The sequence below is a fragment of the Panthera uncia genome, chromosome B4, assembly GCF_023721935.1.
Source record: "Panthera uncia isolate 11264 chromosome B4, Puncia_PCG_1.0, whole genome shotgun sequence".
NCBI classification, from domain to species: Eukaryota; Metazoa; Chordata; class Mammalia; order Carnivora; family Felidae; genus Panthera; species Panthera uncia.
The window spans coordinates 132,936,634-132,963,750 of record NC_064809.1 but is presented as its reverse complement, the minus strand read 5'-3'; the positions used below and the strand labels follow the sequence as shown (position 1 = coordinate 132,963,750).

The window sequence follows — 27,117 nt, the reverse complement described above, 5'->3', positions numbered from 1 at the left end:
GAGCAGGGCTCCCTGCCCAGGCTCTCAGCAGCACCGTTCACAACCAGACTGTCCCAAGCCCCGGACCTCAGGACCCCTGACCCCCGGGGGCGGCAGGACTCCTGGCTGGGGAGTTCCCGTCATCCTCCTGACTCTGTCTTCCCTTACCTCTCCACCCAGAGAGCAAGCGCTAATATTCGTGTGTCTGTGTCTTGTGTCTGTGTTTATGTGATCACTTGGACCATTTTATGGTTCTTTTCCACTTAGTACGTCACAGACGTTTTACCGTATCGTTAAATAATTCCTTAAAAGACTGTAAATAGCTGCATTGTAATCCGTCCTATAGAAATATCATATCTTATTTAACCGTTGCCCCGATGTCAGACATCCAAGTTGTCGCCAGTTTTTTTCTCTGTCTCGTAAATTTTGTAAATAATCCTGTAATGATCATAATCCCACGAGCTCACTGTGTTTCTTTCCTTAAGGAGAGTCCTGAAAGGAGAGGTGCTGGGTCACAGGAACTTGTTACGGCTTTAGATCCCTTATTCCGCCTGTTCCAGCATTGAGCTCATCAGTCAAAAAATGTGCCAGTTTGTTAAAAGAAAACAGTCGGATCTCATTTTCATTTCCTCTGCTTTGCATCGTGACAAGGTCAGAGACTTTTAACCGTAGGTTCAGGGCCACTGCCCCGAGTGGCCCACAAGGATCCCACCAGTTCATTCGTTGCATTGGTCGTGACATTTTCCGTTCTATGGGTGCATTGCTTATCCGTTCTTTCTTTGAACAAGCATAAGACCCTGCTGCGTGCCAAGTCAGCGGGGGATTCAGCAGTGAACAAAAGACTAGGGCCCTTGCCTTCATGAGGCTTATCTTCTGTTAGGGTGAAGAAGACAATCAGGGAATAAACACACAGGGGATCGGAGAACAAAAAGCACCACAGAACACCAGCGAGGACAGGGGAGAGGGAGTGTGGAGGGTGGTTCTAAACATGTTCTAAAGACCTTGAGGGAAGTCTGCAAACGGCAAGTGCAAAGGCCCTGAGGCAGAAAGGCGCTGGCTGTGTTTGAAGCAAAGCAAGAGGCCTGGTGGCTCTGAGCAGAGTGAGCAAGGAAGACAGTCACAGAGGCGAGGTCAGAGGGTAATGAGGGCAAGTCAGGGAGGGCCATTGTGAAGCTCTGCCTGTTACTCTGGGCAACAGGTGAAGCCTTTTGAGAGTTTTGCTTGACCTGATGTACACCTTAAAAAGATCATTCTCAGAAGAGAGGGACGATGGCTTTTTACACTTGATCTTAGCCAAAAGGCCGAGAAGCGATGGGACGATGGCTTTTTAATGATGGCTCTGCCCTCGCCTACCACTCCGTCGAGGGAACAAGTGTTAATACTTGGGGGCGGGGGGGTGTGTGTACAGGTGTGTGTGCACTTTAAAAAGGTCATCCACAGAGGGCGATGGCTGCGCGTGGAAGCAGGGAGACAGTTGCAGTAATCTGTGCAAGAGACGATGGTGGCTTGGACCAGGAGGTGAGAATGGAGAGTCAACTTCCATTGGGATCGTGGGCGGTTAGGGAGTGGGGGTAGGTCTTTCGCAGGTGACTCCGGGCCCGAGCTCCTCGGAGCACATGCTCCATTTGCGGAGGTGGAGACCTCGGGAGGCCGATGGCTTGAAGTTGACGAGTCAGGAGAGAAGAAGGAACTTTCCTTGGTGAAGCTCGGATGTTCTTTCTTGCTTGCGAGGACCGCTCTTAACCCAGAGCTGACTTGGGGTCAGCCACGCCGTTCCCCGCTCCTTCGGTAGCCTTGACGTCATGGCCCAGCCACAGCAGAGGCCTGTTTCCCACCCGTCAACGGCCCGAGCAGGTGGCCACGGATTTACTGGCATGGTCCGAGACCAGCTACGCTACTCCGATCGTAGCACGTTTATGACATTTTAATATCCAGCAGGTCAAAGGCTTGATTACTTGCCTTTCCCAAAAATGTCGCGGCTATTCTCTATATTTATTTTTCCATATCAACTTTAATTTCGTGTCCATGTGTCTAATGGTTTATTTATTTAAAAAAAAAATTTTTTTTTTAACGTTTATTTATTTTTGAAACAGAGAGAGACAGAGCATGAACGGGGGAGGGGCAGAGAGAGAGGGAGACACAGAATCGGAAGCAGGCTCCAGGCTCCGAGCCATCAGCCCAGAGCCCGATGCGGGGCTCGAACTCACGGACCGTGAGATCGTGACCTGAGCTGAAGTCGGAGGCTTAACCGACTGAGCCACCCAGGCGCCCCGTGTCTAATGGTTTAAACATTTTTTTATGTTTATTCATTTTTGACAGAGAGAGAGAGACAGAGCATGAACGGGGGAGGGGCAGAGAGAGAGGGAGACACAGAATCGGAAGCAGGCTCCAGGTTCCGAGCCGTCAGCACAGAGCCCGACGCAGGGCTCAAACTCACAAACCGTGAGATCATGACCTGAGCCAAAGTCGGACGCTCAACCCACCGAGCCACCCAGGCGCCCCATCCATTGAGATGTTTCTTAGGATTTTATTAATTCGTATTTATAATTCGAGAAGACCTTTTGAAATGCAGTCTTCACATCTGGGATCACAGTGCACGTCCTTTTGCCATTCCATCCTTGCTTTCTACCCCTCCCCCCCAGAACGTGCACCGCTGTCTCTGTATACCTTACTCTTGCATATGAAATTTCTCCCAAGATACTCAAGAGCTTGTCACTAATGTAAACGTGTGTTGTTTTCACAACACAATTCCTAATGAGTTATAATTACTGCCCCCAAAATGGTCTTGCTTTTTTGCATTTTTGGCTTCATTGCAGGCACTTTCCTCGTTGTCTTGAACTTCCTACTTGTGCAGTCACATCCACAAATAAGGATGAATCTTGTCTTTCAACATTTATGCCATTTATTTCATCTTCTTGTCTTATTTCAAAAGCTGGAGTCTCTAAAAATGTGAATCATAGAACTGACAGTGAGCATGCCTATCATGTTTCTGACTTTAACGCTTTGTCACCCATTTAATATGTTTGCAGATGGCATCTGGCTAATATTCTCTTATAGGGAGGGAGTATTACACATAAAGTCTTCGTTTTATTTCTATGTGGTTTATCTATTGTATTCTGTACCATTTCTATCAGGAAGAGCTGCTGAATTTTGTTAATGCCGTTTTGCCATCTGTCAGTATGTGACCTAATGTAAGGAATTGAAAGATTTGCTAATTCTTTAAAATGTTTTTAATGTTTATTTTTGAGAGAGAGACAGACCGACAGAAGGCAAGTGGGGGTGGGGCAGAGAGAGAGAGAGAGAGACAGAGTCCAAAGCAGGCTCCAGGCTCTGAGCTGTCAGCACAGAGCCCGACGTGGGGCTTGAACTCAAACTGCGAGATCATGACCTCAGCAGAAGTCGGACGTTCAACCGACTGAGCTACCCAGGTGTCGCAAGATTTGCTAATTCTTAGAGGACTCGTACACTTGGAATAAATCCTAGTTGATTTTTTATTTAAAAAAAGGACGATGGTGCTAAATATCTCTAATGGTCTTTTAAAAAATGTTTTAATGTCTTCACATTAATGTCCACAAATTAGGTTGGTTCACATTTTTTATTTCAAGTGTTTACCACATTTAGGTATTAGGGAGATATATAACGAGCTGGAATACTATGTATTCCTGTCCGTGTGCTGGAACAATTTGACTTACATAAAAATTATCTATTGCATAAAAGTGAGATTCAGCTTGCCCTTAAAATCAGCTAGGCTTGGCACCTTTTTAATAATAGATGGGAGATCTTATAAGAGCCTTTTCAGTTTCTTTTATGGTTACCTGTCTATTCAGACCTTTCTAATACTCAAGTTAAATTTAGTAATCTATATTTTGCTTAAAAACGATTCAGTTTCCTCTGGAGCTAAAACCATATTAACCTAAGGTTGCGTAATCCGCCTGGTGAGAATTCTTCTATACCTGTTGCTAGAAGAGTAGTACTTCCCATTTGCTGTGCGTTTTAACACTTTCAGAGAGCACTGACATATATCATGTCATGTCACCTTTACTCTGCCCTGATGGATGAGGAGACCGAGGCAGAAGGGGCTAGTGGCTTGCATGGGGCCACACAGTGTGTTAGAGGGAGAGTCTAGCATCAGACCCAGGGCTCAGGGCTCCCACCTTCTGGTGCTAGATTGTAGATTGTCCACCCGTGTTCTTTCCAGTTACGTCCACCTGGGGCCCACCCTTCTCGGGACACAAAGGAGTGACAAGTGTGAGGATGCAGTCTGAGCGTGACCCTCCGTCGGGGGGGCGGGGCTCCCTTTGCAATCTGAACACCAGCACCCCTTGGGACGTTTGGGGGGCTAGCCACGTGCTTAGCTATGGGAGGTGAACTTTAACTGTTGGAACAGGTATCATCCCCGTCAGTAACATCACTCTTAGTTTCTAGAATGAAAAAGGAAAGGCATTCATTTGCCTTGAATGTCTCCAAGAGGGCGTATTTAAAAGCTCCTTTTAACCTTTCGGCGGTTGAAGATGAGACAGGCTGTGGTCCGAGTGTAGTGTGGGTACATTTTTGAAGATATTTGCAGCAGCACTCTGTGTTTGACCCGACTTCATAAAGTAACATTATGATCTGTCCTGAAGGATAGTAACGCATGATACATATATTGCTGAAAATGAGACATGACCGTTTTCGGGGGGGGGATTAGTCGTGAAAATCTCGTAAAGGTCTCAGCACAGCGCCGTGCGTCATGAGAGGTGCTGCAGCTGACAGGCACGGCGGGGTTTGAGGGAGGCAGTGCAGCGTATTTCAGAGTCCACCCTGGTTCCGGGGACAGCTCTTGTGCGTCGTCACCTGTGGGTTCTCACGGAGCCCGGTGTCCCCTCCCACCTCCAGCCTCACCCCTTCCTCAAACCCGAAGAGCTGAGCTGCTGATGCAGGGGCCACAGGTCTGGTTGTGGGGGGCTTTTTTCTGACTGCAGCAAGTAGGTGATGCGAGGACTGCATCCCTGAGCGCTGTCCCCTCTCAGGAGGCTCGGGACGCAGCTGCCCTCTGAGCCCCGGTCCCCCAAGTCTGGCTTCATTGTGAGCTCAGTCTGTGCTCCTGACTGGCGCACCTGCTGTCCCACCTGTCCACCATTGTGGGCATCAGCATGTGCAGAACGTGGGCTGTGGTCTTCCCCAGACCCCTCCTGCTCACCTTGCCCAAGCCCTCTTGCCAGCCCAGAAGCCTAAACATACACTAAGAAGGTCCTCCTCTGCCCCTCTTTCCCCAGAGCCCATTCCTCCTCCCTCCAGAAGGGGGTCCCCGAGCCCAGGTTGCCGCTAGCCCTTCCTCGGGGCTCCCTGGCACCATGGACAGCGTCCTGAGGCCCCAACCCGCAGGCGCGCTGCCCAGGAAGAGGTGTAGAATGCTAGGGGTCTGGTCCTCTGCCCGCCTCTGCCTCCGACCCCACAAATTCTGCCCTCGCCGTGACTCAATCTCTGTGAGCCTTGAGAAATCTGGGGCTTAAGGGAACACTTAGCCCACAGTGGCGCTGCAGCATCACGTAGTAACGGCCATTGAAACCTGCCTTTCAGATTCTAACCGCTGTAAGTATAAATCCACTGCACTAATGTCAGGAAATAAAAGCAGTCCAGAGACATACCCCGTGTTCCGCCCCTTACCTCAGAGCAGACACTCGCTGTGTGTTTGTGAAATGGACCAAAAGACAGACCGAGTGAGTGAACCGATGAGGACAAAGTCCCGCCCTCCCCGGGCCGACTCTGCATGCAGCCTGCCTGGTGGCACTGACTCACTTTTGCTCCTTCTTCCATGGTCGGTGAGCCCAGGCTTCCCCGTCAGCCAGGTCCGAACCTCTGGTTGGGGCTCCCCCGGGACCCAGAGCCACGAGATGACTTATAATTTATTAAGTGAATCAATCTTCCTCTCTGCTTTGCCCAGACTGCTGCCGAGTGGGCCGAGAAAATGCCCCAAGGCCCACCACCCACGACTCCCAAGGAAACAGCACACCAGGAGCTCCTGGCTCGGATCCACAAGGCAGTGGGCTCCTGTTACTGTGCGATTGCTCAGGAGTTTGACAACTTCGACACCATGAAAACGAACACCGCCTCCAGGGACGAATTCAGGGCTCTTTGTGCTCGCCACGTGCAGGTTCTGACCGATGAGCAAGTAAGAAATGCATTTGGTTCCTCATCCTAACGTATGACTGCCCGGCCAACCGTTCCCCAGGGCATGGAGAGTTTAGAATACTTGAAGGCTTGGGGGCGGAGGAGGGGGTGTTGTCGTTACTGTTTTGTTTTCAATCTCATTGAAGGAGTTTTCTGTTTGACAAGTAAGACTTGCAACTTTTCGATCGGGGTGCAAATTATGTCACTTTTTTTCTTTATTTTTTAAAGTTTATTGAGAGAGAGAACGAGCGCACGAGAGTGTGTGTGCAAGCAGGGGAGGGGCAGAGAAAGAGGGAGGGAGGGAGGGAGAGAGAGTGACAGAGAGAGAGAGAGAGAGAGAGAGAGAGAGAGAGAGAGAGAATCCCAAGCAGGCTCTGCACTGTCAGCACAGAGCCTGACACGGGGCTTGATCTCATGAACCATGAGATCGGGACCTGAGCCGAAATCAAGATTTGGATGTTTAACCAACTGAACTGCCCAAGTGCCCCAGTCACTTTTATTTTTTAAATCAAATTAAACTCGGTTCCAGCGGCCACTCTCCCTCTCCTTCCCTGGATAATCCCAGAGCTTGTGTGACCCCAAGAGGCAGCCGGTCTTCCCCCAACACCTGAACGGGGCAGCTCAGAGCCTGTGAGTTGCTCTGGGCCTCCCGCCACCCTGCCTCCCCTCCCCTTCCCTCTCCCTGGTTCTGTTGCTAGCACTTCCGGATGCCTGGGGTGCTGGTGACGTGCCCACCGCACAGGCTGGACAAGGCCACCCTCTCTGAGGCCCTGCTGCCCCACACAGAACCCCCAGAAGGGATTCTCTGCGGCTCCCTCCTCAAAAACCAGTGGTGCTCTTTTTAGCTCTGGCAACCTGCCACCCTGGGCTTCTTTGGCCCCTTGTGGCCTCCCAGGGCCTGCCAGCAGGATGGCATCCGGAGGACCTGCCTTGCAGTTTCCCGACTTTAGTAACACTAAATGCTAGTGCCGGGGGACGGTTCCCCGGGTGGCTTGCTCCTCGCTGTGGCCCAAACGCCAAAACAGAGCCCGGCACAGAGCGAGCGGGTGCTCAGCAAGTCCCGGTGAACGGATAGCGTGGCGGGTTTAGCGTGCACGTTCCCCACCCCCACCGTCCAGTGGCCGAACAGCTGGGGCGACACAGAGCACAGAAGCAGAGCTCCCCCCGCCCCCGACAGCAGACACACTGCTGCAAGCCCTCCCCACTTGTCAAACAAGCCGGTGCCCTAGCGCCACAGAGTCACTCAGGAGGAAACCAAGATCCAAACTACTTCGGAAAGTACGCCCTCCTTCCCCGGCTCAGCCCGAGTAGCTTCCTGCAGCTCCCGGTGGAGAGGCCACCCTCCCCCCGCAAGATGGGGCGCTCTACCCTCAGGCCTCATTTTCTCAGGGGGTCCCGGATGAGAACTGAGAGTATTCACATGGAAGGGAGACGGTCACATTCGATGCCCCTCGCCACCCAGGCCTCAGGACTCCCCACCCTAAAGAACGAATTCACTAACATGAAGAATTCGAGCATCAGATTTCACTTTCCTAAAATATCACCTTTTTAAAGCATCATGATCATTTTTGCTAAGCCGAATCAAAGTGCTTTTCCCCAGTTCGGTCTCGTAGATCGTCAGAGCTGAGCGAGATCGCTGTTTGCAAACGCTCGTCCCCATTACTATACATGGATGGGAACCTTTACGATTCACCCAGTTGTGTTTATGGTTCTATGGGGCGAACTAACTAAGGTTTTACTAATGAAGATTTTTCATTTCATCTAAATGAGTAAACTGTTACTCTCATTATAAATTAGTAATGTGCTAGCATATCTAACACCTGTACCAGAGAATCTGATTTTAATCATCCACCAAGAAAGCTTCACCATCCCCGGCACACCCAGCCCCCCGCCTCTGCAACAAAATCAAATACTTTTTTTTATATTCTGCCTTCTAAAAATACGCAGACACATCGCAAATACAGTCTGCATCACTGAGGACATCAAAATCTGGCATAAGAACCATGGTTTAAGTTGGGTGATGATTAGCAAAACTTGTGTACTGTTTGAGAAGGGAGCTTCTGGACACAGGCTGGCAAACAGGAAGCAAAGATCCTTGTGTGACCCGTGGGCCATGACCTTCTTGGTTCAGTGGGACAAGGTGTGGTACAGGGAGACACAGAAGTAGTTTGGCTCCTTAACATGTCTAGACCCCAACTGCCACTACTCAGAAGGGTTCCCCGAAGATTCTGGGACAGTTCCAGCCGTGTTAACCAGCATCTGAGTACAGATCTCATGTCTTCTAAAAACGATCTCATCCTAAGAAAAACATCCAACTATCATGAATCCGAGAGGTCAGCTTTCTTGGATGACGGAGCTCCGTAAGCAGGGAAGTACCAGCTCCTTTGAAAACTTCCGGTGTAATTAACCTTTCAGAAAAGGAGAGCAACTTTCTGAGCAGGTGGAGTTGGAAACTGATGGGGCTTTGTGGCTCCCCAGAAAGCGTGGTATAAAGGCCTGGGAACGGGGTCCACTTGGATATTGCTTAAGAAAAGAGAGACCCACAGAGAGAGCCTCTCCCGGTCAGGCAGTTTCGGTCAGTCTTGGTAATTGCGTGAGGATTTAGCTATATTTACAGCTACGTTAGGGAAAGGAAGGATCAGACATTTCCGACCATTTCAGGTGTGGTGTTTCTTTTTTCTTTTTTTTTTTTTTTATTATTTATTTTTGAGAGAGAGAGAGAGAGAGACAGTGCATGCAAGGGGGCAGATACAGGAGACAGAGAATCCCAAACAGGCTCTGTGCTGTCAGGGCAGAGCCCAATGTGGGGCTCAATCTGATCTCATGATCCATGAGATCATGGCCTGAGCCGAAATCAAGAGTCAGATGCTTAACTGACTGAGCCCCCCGGGCACCTCTCAAGCGTGGTGTTTCTTAAACAGACACCTCTAGGACACTAGAAGAACACAGGCAAAGAACCAACAGTCTCTCAGGCAGACAGGTGGGAGTTTCAGTTCTGCCTCTGTGCTTGTCTAGCTGTGTGACCTTGGACAAGTTACACAACCTCTCTGAGCTTCATTGTCCTTCCCTATGAAATGGGAGCGCACAACACTCCCTAAGCTCGATGCCTTCCCCTCCAGCCGGGCTGTTCAGCCTCTCCCGCTCGCTGCTGTCTCCCTACCCCTGCCCCCTCACATCTAGCCACGCCAACTCCTCCTTCAGGACTGACTCCAAGCCGAGCGAAGCCTTTCCTGACGGTACCTGTAGCTGGAGGAACTGGCCATGCCCCGCTTTGGCCTCCCCGCCTCTACCCTGAGCTCCCGATCCCCTGGCCTGGCTCACAGGACACGTCTGCCTGTTGTTCGGCACAAAGCTGTCTGTCCTGACGATGCACTGAGTGGCTGAAGGCGGCACGCATCTGCTCGTTCACTTACTGGGGCCCTCTGTGCACAGTGGTGATGTTAGGTCCTGAGCAACGAAGGGGGGCCTGCTCCCTGCTTCCTTTGAGCTTGGATCCACGGAGGGGAGAGCTGTGCGTTATTTATGTCGTTACAAGCCGCTCCCTGCTAGGATGGGCCGGCAGTGGGGGCCTGGACCCAGGGGTCAAGGCAGTTTCCCTAAGGGCGTGACGTTGGGGTCGTGGGAGTTGCCACTGAGAGGAGACAGGAGAGAGCAATGCAGGTGGAGGGAACATTCCGGAAGCAGGAGCGGCGAGCATGTTGCATTAGATGAGCTGCTGTGGGCACCGCAGATCTGCCCTCGTGGTCTGCGCTTTTTCAGGGGCGGGGGAGTGAGTGAGACGTGCGTGTTGGCTGGTGATAAATGCCGCAGAGGCCCCGGGAGTGGGAACCAGGGTGGTGCGGAGGGAGCCTTTGCGTAGGGCAGTCAGGGAAGGCTCCCTGAGGAGGCGGCTTGGGGCCTGGGAGCAGAGGAGGTCGGGTGTGCGGGAGAAGGGTGAGTGGACCACAGGAGCCCGAAGGGCAGGGGAGCCGTGGACAGGGGTGGGGTGCTGCGGGTGGAGGGGCTGGGCGGGGGCGATGTTGGGGTCTCCTGGGTCTCTGCCCGCAGCCACATCCGCCATGCACTCCTGCTTCCCGCTCACTCTTCTTCCGTGAAGCTCACTTGCTTCAGCCTTCTCCTTGGGAGATAGTCTGGGGACGGGATTCTACGTCTGAGGTTTCCCCCCCCGACACTGCGAAGAGAGCGCTAACCTGTCTCCCAGCGTCTCTCGGTGCTGGTATCTGCTAGTTTGTGCATGCTTTCTCCGGGCGCCTGACCCCAAAGAGGAAGAAAGCACCCCGTCAAAGACACGGGAGGAGGAGGGACGGAGCCAGGAGGCTGTTCGAAGTCCCTGACACCTCCACACGCAACTTGCCCGGCGTGGCCCTTCCACACGCCCCCACGGCCAGGCGGTTCGCCGTGGCTCGGCCTGGTTGTGGGGGCTGGACGCCTCCCACCTCGGCCTCGGGGTCTTGTCCTCGGTGACTCTAGAAAGGCTGCCCATTGGCAGCACAGGCCCGTCCCAGCTCTGCCTGGCTGCCTCTGTTTCCCCCTCAGGTAGCAGGTCGGTGGCTTGCCTCTAATGGCCCACCTCACACGGGGCATCTTGTCCCTGTTCCTGGAAGGGGTGCCACCCCCACTACCTGCAGCTGACCCCGGCTCCTGTGGGCCACACACCCACGGGCCTCTGGTGTCACGGCTCCGTTTCTGTTCAGCCCGATTTCCCCGTTGTGCTTGAACAAGACGGTGCATTTTTATTGTTGTTATTTTTTTTTAATTTTATTTTGAGAGAGAGAGAGAGAGAGAGGAAGCGGGGGAGGGAGGGAGAGAGAGAGGCTCCCGAGCAGGTGCTGAGCTGTCAGCGCAGAGCCCGATGCGGAGCTCGAACCCACGAACCAGGGGATCGTGACCTGAGCCGAAGTCAGATGCTTAACCAACTGAGCCCCCCAGGCGCCCCAGGACATGCATCTTCAAAAACTGCCTTCCATCTCTCTACCCCTTCTGTTCGTGCAAGTTACATACCTTTTCTACTCGGTCCGCTGACGTGTTAACCACAGTTGTTGGAAAGTCCTTGTCTGATGACCCCACAAAAAGAGCCTCCTCTGACTCTCGTCGGGTGATTTTGCCGTATCTCTTGGCGATGGGTCAGTTCATCTTTTGTCGACAGGTCTAGATTTCCTTTCTTTTTATTGAAAGCCAGACGTCATGTAAAGAAGAGCTGAGACAGAGATATCAATAGTGTTTATGCCTGAACGTGGACATACCTCTTCTGGCTGACCGCGGACGGGAGAGCGTTCCGGAATCAGTCTGGTCGGCAGTTGAGCTGCGTTCGAGTGTTACCGTTGCTGCCCCCACCCTAGGGGTGCGTGGTGCACGGGCGTCAGACCCTCCAGCAGGGAGGGATGCCAGGACGCTGCTGAGTATTCCTCCTGCACGTCCGGGCCACAGGACAGGGTCCCCCGTGCTCAGGGCCAGGCTTACGCAGGGTGGCGCTGTCTAGGCGTTCCTGGTCCGGCCTGGTTTAGGCCAGGGTGGCGCCTTCTCCGCATTCCTGCCCCTCCACACCCCCTTCTGTGGCGGTCAGACTCTGCCCGGTCTCCGTGGTGGGTGGGTCTTGGGCGGGAGAGGAGGTAGCCGACCTCTGACCTTTGCTTGGTAGAGGTGCAGATCCTAGGGTCGCTGCCCCTCCTCCAGAAGCACGGGGCTTTTGCCCGCACCCTTCCCCCTAGGGCCGTGGATCTGTGGATCTACCCTTCCTAGAGACACAAGGGTTTGCTTCCTTCCCTCCCCCAGGGGTCCTGGTCTTGAGTGGGCTTGCTACGCCTCCCCCAGTGGCTTAAGGCTTTCGCTTCCCGTGAGAGGACGGTCTGGAGAAGCGTGCGGTGTTGCGAGTCTGTCCCCTCCCGTGCTCTCTCTCTCCGGAGCAGCAGCAGAGGCCGGTGGAGGGGAGCTCGTGAGCGCGAGCGTTCCCTGTCTCTGGGCCTCCCCATCATCCCAGCCTCACGTGCCGGCACACGCTCGGCCTGGAACGCGCTGGCTGGCTTCTTCCCGAGTGCTGCGAGGCGTGAGAGCTGGCGTGTCTGGCTCTCCTCGGAGACTTGGGGCTCCGTGGCATTCGGTCCCCTCGGCCCCCTGGAACCTCAGCTCTCTGATGGGCTCTAAAACAGCTCTGATTTCGTTTTGTTTTAGGTTTATGTATTTATTTTTTTGAAGGAGAGAGAGAGGTGGGCGGAGAGAGGGAGAGAGAGAATCCCAGGCAGGCCCCACACTGTCAGCGCAGAGCCCGACACGCGCCTCGAACCGACAAACGTGGGATCGTGACCTGAGCCGAAACCAAGCGTTGGACGCTTCACCGACTGAGCCACCCGGGCGCCCCGAACGCTTCTGACGGTGTAGATACTCGGCTTTCTCTTGCTGTTAGATGCGAGTGGCGATCTCCGGCAGCTTGCCTCCCTGCAGAAGTGGGGCCCAAAGTCAGAGATCTTTAGGCGTTCGGAAGGTAGTTAACGGCTTCTCTGCATCTGAGGGGGACGTTTCAGGAAGCACACCTTCCGCCACCAGGACGCGGAAACTTACTCTCAACTCGCTCACGAACCATCAGAATTTTGCCCGGGTTTCACGCCCAGCTCACGGGTCAGAAGCCCCTTGTGTGGTGCCCTGTTTGCAGGCTTCTTTGATGCCTCTCCTGTCCCCCCAGCCCCACCCGCCTCCATCCCCTGCAGCATCTGTGGGGCTCCATTTCTAGAGCACCTGCCATGTGCCGGCCCCTTCGGGAGATGTAGGACATTTAAAGGTGAATCTCAGACGACCTCCAGAGAGCTGCAGGACCAGGCAGGTTGGCGTCACCTGCAGAGGTGGCTTCAGCACAGGCGGGAAGGTGGAGAAGATCACCGGACGCCTGCTCCGGGGGGTTGGGAGAACTTTCCTGGAGGGAGACGGGTGGCGAGCCTCCTCCTGACTGGGGGTGATGACCGCCATTGGTGACGGTGAGGTCTGTCTGAGACAGACACGTGGTCACTTTCTCAAGGTCTCTCACTTCCCCCTCCACCAGCTGGTTTGACCTCACCGATCAAAATTAAAGCAACGCACTTCTGCGTACGTCACAAATGACGGTGACCCGTCCGCACACGGCACCGTCCACAACCTGGTTTTGAAGTTGTTCCCGAAGACGTAACCTTTAGGGGACGGTACCAGGGTTCTCTCTGTGTCATCATTGCAACTTCCTGCAAGTCCACAATTCTTTTGAAATAAAAAGTTTAAAACACGAATCAAGAATATTGTCCCAAACTATGGGACGCCAGGTGGCTCAGTCGGTTGGGCCTCCGACTTGGGCTCAGGTCATGATCTCATGGCTCATGAGTTCAAGCCCCATGTCGGGCTCTGTGCTGCCAGCTCGGAGCCTGGAGCCTGTTGCGGATTCTGTGTCTCCCCCTCGCTCTGCCCCTGCCCTGCTCATGCTCTGTCTCTCTCTATCTTTCAATAATGAATAAATGTTAAAAAAAAAAAAAAAAAAAAAAAAGAATATTGTCCCAAACTAAACCATCTTCCCTTCTCAGGGCCTAGAACATTCCTCCTCTCTTCCCCACCCCCCAGTACTTCATTTCCAGAATTTTAAACTCAACCGGTACAGTCTCTCATAATTTGCCTTTTGGAAACCCCAGCGGAGGCCAGAAGCGATGCTGGCCTCCAGTCAAGGTCAGGCCCGAGGGACGGACGGGAAACACCATTCCCCTTGCCCCTAGAGGCCGCTGCTCTCCTGGCTGGGCACAGGAGGCTGGGACCCCACTGGTTCTGAATAAGTTACCCCTCTTCTCAGCTTCCTGAAAACCTTCAGTCATCCAAAATGTCTCATTTAGATTGCTGGAGTCATTTTGCTCTACCGGTGTGGTTCCGACATGACCTGTGACGTCAGACGGTACCAGCCCAAAGCCATACCCTTCTCTCTGGTTTTCCAGACACCTCCCTTTCCACCTTGTGAGAGGACAGGGCTGGCCCTTCGGGGACAGGCACCTGGCCGTGAACACAGCGGCTGAGGGCCGCGGTGCCTGGCCAGCTGTTGGCAGAACTCAGGCGCCCACGAGGAAGAGAAATGAGTCCGGCCGGGCTTCCCCGGGACCAAGGTGGGCCAGGGCCTTGATTTGCATTTTCTCCTAAAGTGTTCTCATAGACTGCCGCTCAGTCTCTGTGACTAATCACAACATTTAATGGCGTTCAACTGATCACTAAGGGCCCAATTCAATTAAAAAATTGTCCTGCGGAAGCCGTGAATAATCCTCTTGTCTTTGCTTTTCCTGTCTTACGGATGCCTCCATCAAGTGGAGGCTGAGCGGATTTTTTTCCTTTTTCTTTTTCAATTTGTTTTCATTGCCGCGGGCCTCGGCCCCCCCCCCCGCCGACGTGAGCGCTGGCCTCCACTGGCTTCTGTCCACTCTCATGGGCGCTGCGGGGACCCTGCTGGGCTTTTACACTAACCCCTGGGAACGACTTCTGCTTCTTTGCCAGTTTGACAGACTGTGGAGCGAGATGCCGGTCAACGCCAAGGGGAGGCTCAAGTATCTGGACTTCCTGAGCATGTTCAGCTCCGAGAGAGGGGCCACACCGCCAGCCACTGGCAGTTCCACCAAGGCCCAGAAAGGCAGCAGTGTTCCCGAAGTCTTGGAGAGAAGCACATCCGCAGCTTCATCAACGCCTGCTCCCGACCTCAAAGCAGGGTTGAAAACGCAGAGCCACCCCTGTGTGAGTCCTCGTCTCGCGGCGCCACTGTGCCCCGGGTCCCCAGATCCCCAAACCCCAGTGGTCCTGAGTGGCAGGTGACCGACAAGGTGCCATAGGGTGAGCCTGGGGCGGGGGCACAGGAGAGGAGCCCAAGGTGGGTCCTTAGCATTCACCTGCCTGGAGGGGGGAGGGAGGTGTGGGGAGGGGCTGGGGGAGGCTTGGGTGGAAGGAAAGCGTGAGGGCTAGAAGGAGGAATAAGGATTCAGGGTAGGAAATGGGTACGGGAGCAGGGACAGAAGACTCTCGATCAGCGAGCTGGGCATTCATCGGGCAGGAAGGCGGACACCCCATGGTAGGCGTCCGCTTTGTGCAAGGGCCCTACACGCGCCCAACCGCAACGTGTCGTCACCCCCATTTTACGGTTGAAGATACGAGGCTCTAAGAGGTGTCCTCGTGTGCTCAGGGTCCCTCAGTTAGACACGGGGAGATCCAGTTTCCAACCCAGGCCTGTCTAACTCTGCGGCTCTGGCCCCAGGCTGAGCCGCCCGGTCTGGGGTGCGGGAAGGGGGCCGGCCTCACTGAGGTGCTCGCCTCGTCTGCAAGCCGGAGGGCAGCAGCCCCGAGAAAGGGTGGTTGAGAGGATCCCAACCGTGTGCAGAATTTATTGCGCATCTACTCTGTGCTGGGTCTTTTCGAGAGCTGAGAGTGAACAAGCGTCCCTGCCCTGGCGGAGTTTACGTTCTTGTCGGGGATGATGGGCACGTCACGTATTTAGCGAGTTGGAGACGCTGAGTAGAGCAGAATGAAGGGGTGGGGTCAGGAGCACCCCAAAGATGTCGGCGTCCTAATCTCTAGGACCTGTAATATGTCACCTCACATGGCACGGGGGGATCAAGGTGCAGTAATCAGCCGACTTAACAAGGGAAGATCCCTAAGTGTCCGGGTGGGCCGGAGGCAATCACAAGGGCCTGTAAACGGGGGACGCAGAGGCAGAAAGGTCCGTGTTGGAGAGACGCCATTTGAGAAAGTCTCCGCTGTTGCTCCTGACTTGGAAGGTGCGGGAAGGGGCCACAGGCTAAGACGTGTGGGCGCCTCTCGATGCCAGAAAAGGTAAGAAACAGATTCTCTCTTAGAACCTCAGAAAGAACACAGTCCTGCTGACACCTCGGTTTTAGCTCAGTAGGACCCACCTCAGGCTTCTGGCCTTCAGAACTGTAAGAGAATAACTGTGCTGTCTTAAGCCACCGAGTCTAGATATGTCAGGGAAGCCGCGGAAAACACGCTGAGGCGGTGCGGGGGGGGGGGGGGGGCGGGGGGGGGGGGGGGGGCGACTCTGGCTTTCACTCCAGAGGCTGGAGTCCTTGCAGGTGTTTAAACAGAGGAGTGATGTGGGCTGCAGCGTCTTTAAAAAGCCTCCTGTGGATTCTGTGTGTTGAATAGAGGCTGTGGGTGGAGTGGGTGCTGGAGGGGGGTGGGCAGAAGCGAGCAGGTGGGGAGGAGGCTCCAGTGGTCCAGGGGAGAGGCCCGGTGGCTCTGAGTGAGATGGGCAGTGGGGAGCCGGCGGCCGGCAGTCAGGTAAAGCCAACAGGATTTCCCAGTGGATTCGGTGTGGGGTGGAGACGGAGAGAGTCCAGGAGAGCCTCTAAGGGTTTGACTTGAACACCTGGGAGAAGGGCGTTACATCAACCCAGAGGGGGAAGGCTCGGGTGGTACAGAATTTGGGAGAAAGACTAGGAATTCAATGGAGTTTGTTCCTGTATTGGACTTTTTTTTTTTTAATGTTTATTTTATTTTTGAGAGAGAGAGAAAAAGAGAGAGGACCCGAGGCGGGCTTTGCGCTGACAGCAGACGGTCCGATGTGGGGCTCGAACTCATGACCCGAGCCAAAGTCGGACGCGTAACCAACTGAGCCACCCAGGCGCCCCAAGTTCATTACTGTATTAGATAACGACAGGACGTGTTCAGGGGCAATGCCTGGGCTGCATTCAATTCATTCCTCATATTTAAACGGAAAATGCAATAAGATAGACAGCCTTATAGTTGGTCCATGTGATTTCACAATACAGGGCATTCTGGAAGGGAGTACAGGGTTGGACATCCATGAAAATGACAGGTGACTCCCTGTCTTTGATAAGACTCTTCCTCTGGTGAAAAATATTGTCACACACACGCACACACACACACACACACACCCGTAATTAATATAGTTAAATAACATCTCCCTAAACTTGAATCTTGGCTATATGTTTATTTCCAAAACCACGTTGGTTACTGTGTTTCGGCACAAATATGGCCCGCTGGTGGAAATGGAAGTTAAATGGCAGAATTACCATCTACGCTTTGCTTTTCCCTTATTTCTGAGCTAATCCTGCCGGCGCAGTTGTGAACCTCAACCCGAGGCCTGTCTGTGATAGCTTGTATTATTTCTTCATTTTGAACCTCACGCTGCAAGACCCCCTCCTTTTCTCTCTCTCTCGCTAGACCCCGGCCAGTGCAAGCACAGCAGGCACCCTGCCCCTGCAGAACTGTGAGCCCATAGAGAGCAAGCTCCGGAGGAGAATTCAGGGCTGCTGGCGGGAGTTCCTGAAGGAATGCAAAGAGAAGGACGTGACCAAGCAGGGGGAGATCACCACGGCTGAGTTCCTAGGTACGTTCTCACAATGGGGTCGCCCTGGCGGCACAAATCCACAGGGAACGGGCGGGAGCATCTCCCTCGCGGTGGCTACCAAGCACCTCCATAAACGCCAGGCTCGAGGGATAAGACATAGTTACAAACAGAGAGGGAGGGAGGCAAACCATGAGAGACTCTCAAATACAGAGAACAGACTGAGGGTGGATGGGGGGGTGGTGGGGGAGAGGGGAAAATGGGTGATGGGCATTGAGGAGGGCACTTGTTGGGATGAGCGCTGGGTGTTGTACATAAGCGAGGAATCAGGGGAATCGACCCCGAAAACCAAGAGCACACCGCACACACTGTACGTTAGCCAACTTGACAAGAAATTACATTTAAAAAAAAAAAAATGGGGTGCCTGGGTGGCTCAGTCAGTTGAGCGGCCGACTTCGGCTCAGGTCATGATCTCGCGGTCCGTGAGTTCGAGCCCCGCGTCGGGCTCTGTGCTGACGGCTCGGAGCCTGGAGCCTGCTTCACATTCTGTGTCTCCTCCTCTCTCTGCGCCTCCCCCGCTCATGTTCTGTCTCTGTCTCTCTCGCTCGCTCTCTCAAAAATAAACGTTAAAAAAAAGAAAAAGAATTCCTAATGCCTCTCAACCCACTGCAGGGCACGTTCATGCCTGGGTGACCAAGTCAGCAAGCCCTGACTCTCCGCCTTAGGAATCACAGACTTGGTTGTGGTCTCTGTTAACAGACTTGGAGAGCTCCAGGGTGGGACAGGTGGAGGAGGGCGGTGGCCGGGGACCTGCAGGCCCATCCACCCCATTGCTTGTGTCCCACTGATCCAGCTGTCACCACGTGTCACTTCGATGAGCTCTTCAAATTCCATCAGTTGGACTTGCACTAATGGTCGCGTGTTGTTTGTGCAACATTTTACACGATCGATCTGGCCTTGTCGCCCCCCTGCTTGGTAGCCCCCTGAAGTCGGACCCCCCCTCCTCTGGCCTAATCTTTAGATCCCTTTTTAAGGGAAGTTTTTTCTTGAGAATCTCCAGTATTAATAAATCACTTTTATGATAATCATGGCTTACCAACGTGCAAACGAAACGTGTGAACTCTCTCAAGCGAACAGCTCCTACAAAAAGTAGCCACTTCTAAATGAAATACACAATGTGAAACCACTGATAGTCCAACGTTGCTCCCCTGTGTTAATGTGACGTGTTTCACCGACACCAAATCAGCAACGTCGGTTTTGTTTTTTTTTTTAATTTTTTTTTAACGTTTATTTATTTTTGAGACAGAGAGAGACAGAGCATGAACAGGGGAGGGGCAGAGAGAGAGGGAGACACAGAATCCGAAACAGGCTCCAGGCTCTGAGCTGTCAGCACAGAGCCTGACGCGGGGCTCGAACTCACGGACCGTGAGATCGTGACCTGAGCCGAAGTCGGCCGCTTAACCGACTGAGCCACCCAGGCGCCCCTCAGCAACGTCGGTTTTAACACGTTTCAATTTCCACTCGTGTTTTAGTTAACCCTCTTGGTTTTGAGACTGATGAACCTTAGCTGGCCCTGCTGGCAGCATGGTTGCTGTGTTTAGTTTTTAACCATGAACCCACCGAAGGCACCAGATCTTACTCTGCTCAGCTGGTCCGACTTGAGTGGTACATCCAAAATTCAATTCTGAAAAAAAAAAAAAAAAAAAAAAAAAAAAAAAAAGTATGTATTAATTCTCAGAAGTTATTCTGTATTTTCCGTGCCCTGCCGTGGACCCCCTGCAAGTTGGAACATCAAAGGCATTTTCAGGCCACTCCTGTGGGCTCCCCAGCCCAGCGTCACCCTGCCCGGCGAACACCGGTGACGCTGCTTCTGCTGTTTCCCCGGTGCCAAGGCAGAGGGACCTCCGTCTGCCCATCACACACAGCAGCATCTTACGGGCTGCGCTTGGCTGGAAGGCATCACTTATGCAAAGTCTGCCTTTGTAGGAAGGACCCAAGCCAGGGCCTACGGCATGAATGCGTGCGTGAACAAACGAGTGAGTGAACAGTTTGCCACCAACTGAATTGACGTTTTTGTCTCTAGCTCTCGTGGAGAAGTTCAGTCTGGACATAAGCAAAGAGGAATCTCAGCGGCTCGCCGTGAAGTACGATGTAAAGAACAGCGGGAAATTTGCTTACTGTGACTTCATTCAGAGCTGTGTCCTCCTGCTGAAAGCGAAGGAAACCTCGCTGATGCAGAGAATGAAGATCCAGAACGCCAACAAGATGGTGCGTAGACTGACTCTTGGAAAGTGTGGGCGTGGGCCGCCCCTCTGTCTCAGTTTGTCGTAAGTCCATAGAAATGGTGGACGCGGGGCGCCCGGGCAGCTCAGTCGGTTAAGGGTCCGACCCTGGATTTCAGCTCAGGCCATGATCTCCCGGTTCGTGAGCTTGAGCCCCACGTGGGGCTCTGCCCTGACAGCGTGGAGCCTGCTTGCGATTCTCTCTCGCTCCCTCTCTCTGCCACCACCACCACCCCCCTCGAGATAAATAAACATTAAAAAAAAAAAAATTTTTTTTTTAATGTTTATTTATTTTTGAAAGAGAGAGACAGAGCATGAGCAGGGGAGGGGCAGAAACAGACAGAGACACAGAATCCGAAGCAGGTTCCGGGCTCCGAGCTGTCAGCACAGAGCCCGATGTGGGGCTCGAACCCACAAACTGTGAGAGCACGACCTGAGCCAAGGTTGGATGCTTAACCGACTGAGCCACCCAGGCGCCCCCCTTTTTTAAAAAAATGTTTTTAATGTTTATTAAACTTTTTTAAAAACTAAAAAAAAAAGAAGAAAAAGAAAGAAAGAAAAGGTGGATGAAGTGGACACAGAGGCTCCGGGGGGCCGCTGGCCAGTGAGGACCCACTTGTCAAATGTCTCCAGTCTCACTGCCACCTCCACGTGGACCCAGAAAATTGGCTGAGATGTTCTCTATGCACATATATGTGTATATCGCGTGTGTGTGACATAAATGATACATGTATATCACAGGGTATGATATACACGTGTGATATGTATGTGTATCACATGATACGTGTGTGTGCACGTGTGATGTGTGTGTGTGATGCTTATGTGGCCCGTGTTTGCACACGTATAAGGCGTGTGTATATACACTTGTCACGCAATTCTTTGTTGCCCGATCTCCTCCATTACTTAAAGGCCTATACAGCACGGGGCACTTTTCAGGTGAGCACCCGACCGCCAGGGTCTGCCTGGCGGGCCCAAAGCCAGAGAGCTGGCAGGTACTTCGGGGAGCTTTTGCCTGGGAGGCAAGAGGTGTAGCTGAAGGTAAGGCCTCCGCCAGGCTTCCAGAACCTTGCAGACAGCTCAGAATTTCCTTTCTTGGGAGTAGTTCAGACATTTTCTTTCTCTCCTTCTGGAGCCCCGTATGGGTCTGGAGACCCAAGACTGGGAACCCAAGACTGGATCTCAGGTCCTCAGACTGACGCCTGGTTATGGTGACTCTTCCCCCAGCACCTGGAGACATCTGTATGGCGGACAGTCAGGGACAGCACGGCTGTTCATACGAGGCACAGGGAACAGTAATCAGTCAGTTAACGGAAAAGGCGAAGCCGGGGGCAGGGGCGGGGGGGGGGGATTCATAGCAAAGTGAAACATTTTGAACGGACACATCGAAGTGTATTCATTCATCAACCATCTGAAGCGGGCCAGACCCTTTCCTCCGGGTGCATGGTGGTAGAGGTTGGAGACTCATCATCTTTCTGTGTAAACTGCACCCACGATGCACGGACTGTGGTTTCCTTTCTTTCTCTTTCTTTCTTTCTTTCTTTCTTTCTTTCTTTCTTTCTTTCTTTTTCTTTCTTTCTTTCTTTCTTTCTTTTAAGAGGACTGGGAACCTAAAGGTGCTTAAATAGCAGCTGGAGGTTTTTTACCATTGTTCTCAATGATTTGGACCCACACACAGTCCAGCCAGTGTTTGCCCAGACTCGCCTCTCTCCGGTCTTTCCAAACGATGAAGGAAAAAAAACAAACCACTTTTTCCTGCTTATATTCCATCATCTGTAACAGTGAATTCCATTCTGTCGAATTAAAGAGCAAGTCACGTACAGCTGGGATTGTCCATCTGGGGAGCCAACAGCGGCTCCCAGGCCCCTGAGGGCTCAGCGGCGGGGACCAGGGTGTGGGGCAGACCCGGCCGGCCCCAGCCGGTCCCCGCCCGTGCCCGGCAGCCACAGGGTCATGACGGGTCAGCCCAGCAAACAGTGGATCCCTTGCAGAAGATTTCTAGGCAGCTAAGTTTGTAGGTAGTTTTGTGCAAGATCAGGTCCCATCTGAGTGGAATTTCCACTTTAGACAAGCACGAGCTGGCATCAAAGGCTTTGGCCGAGTTACAGAAGAAAAAGTTAAAGTTGAGACACTTGTTCCTCTAAACTCGGTTCCTCTGTGAGCAGAGAGAGGCCCGCCTTCCTTAGATCTTCATGGGACCCAGGAGCACAGGTGGGGAACGATGGAGGCCACACAGCCTGCCAGGCCCCCTGCCAGCTCTGGCCTTCCTCTGCCTCTCTGGGCCTCAGATTCCCCTTCTGGAAACGAGGGGGCGATCCGCTGGGTTCTAAGGCCTGCGAAGGGTGAGCCCTTCCGAGCCCTGCCCCATACAGAGACTGTGAGGCTTCCAGACCCTCCACCCATCCACACGGAGGTGCCGGGAACTCGTAGGAGCGTCAGACTGAGATTGTATTCAGTGAGGTGATAGGTGCTCCAGTCCGGCCCCACTGGGAGCCGGGCCCCTGGGCAGAGGTCCCGGCACGCGCCCGGTGTGCTCTATCCCGCCCCCCAGCTCTGGTGTTCACACCCCGACGGACGACGGCTGCCACTCAGAAAGGCTCCTGCCTTCCACCCCGTCCCACTCTGCGTTGTGAGTGACGGCAGGAGACTTCTCCCCAGCGGCCTTTCCGGGGAAAGAGCGGGGCCAGCCCCGCCTGGCCCTGGTGACTTGTCCCCTCTGCAGGCCGCCAAGGCCCCCACCACACGAGTAAGGCGCCCAGGCCAGCAGAGACGCCCCCCTGGGGAGGCCTCCTGGGACTCTGCTTTGCGGCCACGCTGGAGCTGGGGGCAGAGGCCTTCCGGAGTGATTGGCTGTACTGTGCGAGGACAGGAAGAGGCTCTCTCAGATGGCGCATGGGTGTGGGAGGAGCCGACACAGAATCCTTGCTTTTTCCCGTGCAGATCAGCAGATTGGGTAAATTGGCAGCTAATTGAAGCTATAGGGTATCTGGTGAGTTTCCATCCTAGGTGCTAAAGGATGTAAAAATCGAAAGCAATTCAACCTTGCGCTAATTGGTTTTGCGTAGTGCCACATTAAAATTAAACTTTCCCAAAACGTGTTAACACGTTATTGCCTGTGGTTCACCTCTGATATTCAGACAGGCGTTAGGGTTAAATCATGCTAAAATATCTTGTTTTCTATCTAATAGCACCTAAATGAAATAATCACAGGGTAGTGTGCTGTCTAATTACAAGATACAATTACAACCTTGTAATTTTTGAGAAAACTCTGTTCATTATGATAAACCTACTAGGAGACCCAGTCTGAAATCTCTTTTTCCTTCAAAGTGTTTTAAAACCGGCCAGCTATCTCTGTCTGGCCCTCTCTCTCCTCCTTCACCTGGGAGGAACAGAGCCCAGATCGGTCCTGAACCTGCCACTTCACGTCCCCAAGCCTCCCGTTTCCCAGTCCAGGAGATGACGGGGGTCAAGGGAGTGACCTTCCTCCCAGGTTGGAGGGGCCGGGGGAGGCGGGGGCTGCCTTGTACAATAGCAGGGTTAGCGATCTCCCATTATTCTTGTGAGTCCGGCCGGCAGGCCCCATTCTACAGGGGAGTGGGCCGGGGGGAGCCCAGGGCAGGGGTGAGCAGGGGCAAAATCAGGGCTGAGGCCCGGGAGGGGAGCGCGCGGCCGCTGGGCTGTGCCTGTCTACCCCATGCTGCCCATTCGAAAGCGCCTTTCTCACCACCTCTCGGTTTCTGTGGGGTTTGTTCTCCCCCAGAAAGAAGCTGGTGCTGAGACCTCTTCCTTTTACTCGGCTTTACTGCGGATTCAGCCCCAAATTGTGCACTGCTGGAGGCCGATGCGACGTACCTTCAAAGCCTACGATGAGGGCGGGACGGGGCTCTTGAGCGTGGCTGATTTCCGGAAGGTGAGCTCAGCTGTTGGGCGCCTGCGGCGTCCGAACGGGGAGCAGCGGCCAGAAGACCTCAAAAGAGGACCCCTCAACCCCCGCCCCCCGGCAGAGGCCCCGGTGTGAGCGGCTGTCCCGGACCTCACTTCCTTGGGACCCCCAAGTTATCGAGGGCTACGTCCACCTGCCCCGCACCTGCAGACCCCAGGTTCTCCTCCCTGAAGGTTTCTAGAACCCCGTGGGGACATGACCTGAGGGCTCAGGTCACCACCACAGGTGCCAGTGCTCCTTGGAGCCCAGACTGGCTGCATGGGGGAGCCGGGGCCTGCGTCCGCCCCGCAAGACCCACAGAGCAGGCGGCCACATCGAGGAGCTAAACAAAGCAGGGTCCCCGCTGTGGCCACCGAGGCAGCAGAGCCCAGCACTGCCTCCCGAGAGCCGGTCACTCGCTCCTCTCTGCCTCTTGCCCCCCGTGTGCTGCTGGCCACCCCCCACAGCAGCCGGCCGGTCCAGCAAATAATTGAGGTCCAGACATTAGATTCAAAATCACATATTACAGTCAGAAAAGAACAGTCACAACGTCAGACAGACACGAAGGGTTATGACCTTGAAATGCACTTACAAAAAAATTGTCCCTTAGTTTCATCTCTGCTTCAGCTAAACAAAAAAAGTAAAACCCTCTTGTTTTAAGCCGGGAAGATGAGTAGCACGGGGTGGGCGGGCAGGGCTGCAGGAAGGAGGAGGGCCGGTCCCCGCAGCCCCCGGGGACACCTGCCCTCAGGCCCTCTCCCCCCCCCCCCCCCCCCCCCCCGTGACTTTCCAGTTCACACTGTCTGTCTTGTCTTTGGGCTCAAGTCAGCTCTCAGCCCCGGGTTCCCCTTCAGTCTCCAGCAAAGAGGAAGGAGGCGGCCGGGGTCCCGTCTGCGTCCCAGGAACCGGGGGTGGGCGGCAGAGGGAGGGGGGCACTAGAGGGGCAGCCGGGCCTCAGCAGAGCCTGAGCCAGAGGCCAGCTGGGTGCCGAGGACCCTCCTCAGACACCCAGGCTCAGCTTCCTCGTCTGCTGCCAGCCCTCAGCCCCACAGATGGGGCCCGTCGCCCGTTGCCCGGAGGAACCCCGGGACCTTCCAGCCCCACGTTCTAGTCCCCTCTTAGAAACAAATCACAACACAAAGCATCGGTAGGAAATTAAGTTGCAACTTAGTCTCCGCTTTTACTCCCGGACCCAGCGGCTGAAAGTCCGTTTCCCTTTCACTTGAAACAAGTCACGAGCTAGGAAGCCAGAGCCAGCACGGGGCCGGACAGCCACTGGGGCCTTCATTTTTTTTGCTCTGCCACCCTCAGCACCTGGCTTCCGTCCACGAAGTCGCCTCATGGTCTCTGGTGGCTGCTGGGGCTCTAGCATCGCCTCCATATTCCCGGCAGCAGAGAAAAGGAGGAGAGGGGAAGGGGAAGGGCCTCCTCTCTAGAGGAGGCTTCCCAGAAGTCCCACATCACAGTCCCGCTTAGGTGTCACTGGCCAGGACGTACCTAGCCCCAAAAGAGGCCGAGAAGTGTTGCCTTTTAGCTGGAGACACAGGGGTCTGCTCCCTGAGGAGGAAGGGGCAGTTGCTGTCGGGTGGGCAGCTAGCTCTGCCGGGGGCTGTGGCGCTGCAGGATCCGCCACGCCCCACGCCCTGCACCTGCAGCCCTGCCCTCCTCCCCAACCCAACCCTAGCTAAGGCCCTGTGGCCAGGTCTCCCTTCCAGCCCTCTCTACTCTCCGTCCAGGCCTTGTCTGAACGCATGGACCAGCCTCACTACCCTGCAGGGAGGCAACGGTTATTAACCTGTTCTGGGAGGGCTGGGGGCGGGGGGGCTGGGAGGGGGGGGGGAACCAGCACCTTCCCCTGTTCTGGAAGTCTTCCATTGTCACACCCGCTGGCCCTTGGGAGGGTGAGGGCCTAGGAGAGAGGAGGTGGGAGGGAAGGAGGGAAGAGAGGGGGGAGAGGGAGGGAGAGGGAGGGGGATGTGCACCGAGGGAGAGGGCTGCTTGGGGCAACTTTGGAGGTGGGCCTTTCAGGGTCCGAGGAGGAGAGGCGGGTGGGTCCCAGCCCCTTCCTGGCTGCCCGCCCCCTCGAGTGTCACCAACACCAGCGGGGGCTGCTCTCCTCTCCGACAGGTCCTGAGACAGCACAGCATCAACCTCTCGGAGGAGGAGTTCTTCCACATCCTGGAGTATTATGACAAGACACTGTCTTCCAAAATCTCCTACAACGACTTCCTGCGGGCCTTCCTCCAGTAGGCGGCCGACGGGGGCCTCCAGTGCAGACGGGTGGGGACCACGCGGCCTGTCCCTAAGACGAATGAGTTCACAGAATCGGGGGCGGGGGGGGGGGGGCTCCAGAAACACACGCAGCCCCGTGTCTTTCCCGGCGGTTAAGGCTTTGCACTGCCCGACGGCTGTAGCTTCAGCCACAGCTCCGGCCCACGGAGCCACGGGACCCTTCACTCAGTTGAAGCAAATAAAATGCTAGTCTTTGCAGAAATGATTCGTAAGACTTCAAAAGAACCACCAATGATAAAATGCTTAGAAACTTAGATTTCTGGAGGTTTCATTCATGAGAGCCTACATGGTTGCCTAGGGGAGACCAGAGGCCTTCCTGCCTCCCGGATCGGATCTGTGTCTCTGCTGGGCTTGTCTGCATGGCTGTTGCTCTGTCCCTAGGGATGCGGGCGCCAGCCAGACTTCACGGTGGGGCAGCCCACGTCTAAGGCCTCGTCCCTGTTCAGCCTTTCCAGGGCCCCGCCCAGCGGGCAGCTGATTAGAAGCACCCACCAGTGACCTTTTGGGGAGGGACCCTTCCTCAGACAGGACGGGTCTGACAAGCCAAGAGAACTTTCCAATCCCTGCGACCCTTACCACCTTTTGTGAAGCAAATGGAAGAGAGACGTAGAGTTTGCTGCCTTCTGGAAGGTTCTAGAAGGAACTGGGAGGAGGTGCCCCCGAGTCGTGTGGCCACTGGCCATCAGGGAGGGGTGGGAGCAAGGAGTCCCCTCTGTCACCCCACCCCAGGTGGCTCCAGAGGAGAAGCAGCGCCAGAGCCTCAGGTCCAAGACCCCTCCCCACCGGGGGCCCACGGAGGCAGCAGCTCGAAGTACACAGAATTTCGAGGCGGGGCGGGTCTCGGCCTCCCCGCTGGAAGCCAGTGAGGTGTGGGGAGAAGAGCCACGCCCACCACAGGCCCTCTCTTTCCATGAAGGTGTTTTGCGAACACCTTGGTCTCCCCGTGTGCTGGGTCCCAGCCTCAGCTCGGCCAGGACCCCCAGGCCCAGGGGGGTGAGCTCACGCTGGAGGCTGCCCCGTCAGCCCGGAGCCAGGAGGAGGCCCCCTCTGCCAGATGCTCGCCTTGGGGGTAGTCACAGGCCCCGAAGTGCCGGCTCTGCTCCGGCCCAGCCTCGGGTAGCCCCGGACCCCCAGGCTGGAATCGGAGGCGGGGAGAATCCTCTCTTGGCTTCACTGCGTTTGGTTTTTCTCGCTAA

At 54.5% G+C, this 27,117-nt stretch overlaps 1 protein-coding gene across 9 annotated transcripts in view; it reads left to right on the top strand.

Moving 5' to 3' along the window:
* Positions 1-26,177, top strand: part of EFCAB6 (EF-hand calcium binding domain 6) — a 244,502-nt gene extending 218,325 nt beyond the window's left edge. For all 9 annotated transcript variants that reach the window (XM_049626480.1, XM_049626482.1, XM_049626481.1 and 6 more), the window contains 6 exons: positions 5,903-6,130; positions 14,611-14,844; positions 17,305-17,470; positions 19,512-19,696; positions 23,468-23,617; positions 25,757-26,177. In XM_049626480.1, coding sequence (XP_049482437.1) covers positions 5,903-6,130; positions 14,611-14,844; positions 17,305-17,470; positions 19,512-19,696; positions 23,468-23,617; positions 25,757-25,879 — 1,086 coding nt within the window. In that variant the 3' untranslated portion in view covers positions 25,880-26,177. The remainder of the gene's footprint in view (positions 1-5,902; positions 6,131-14,610; positions 14,845-17,304; positions 17,471-19,511; positions 19,697-23,467; positions 23,618-25,756) is intronic.
* Positions 26,178-27,117: the final 940 nt, after the last annotated feature.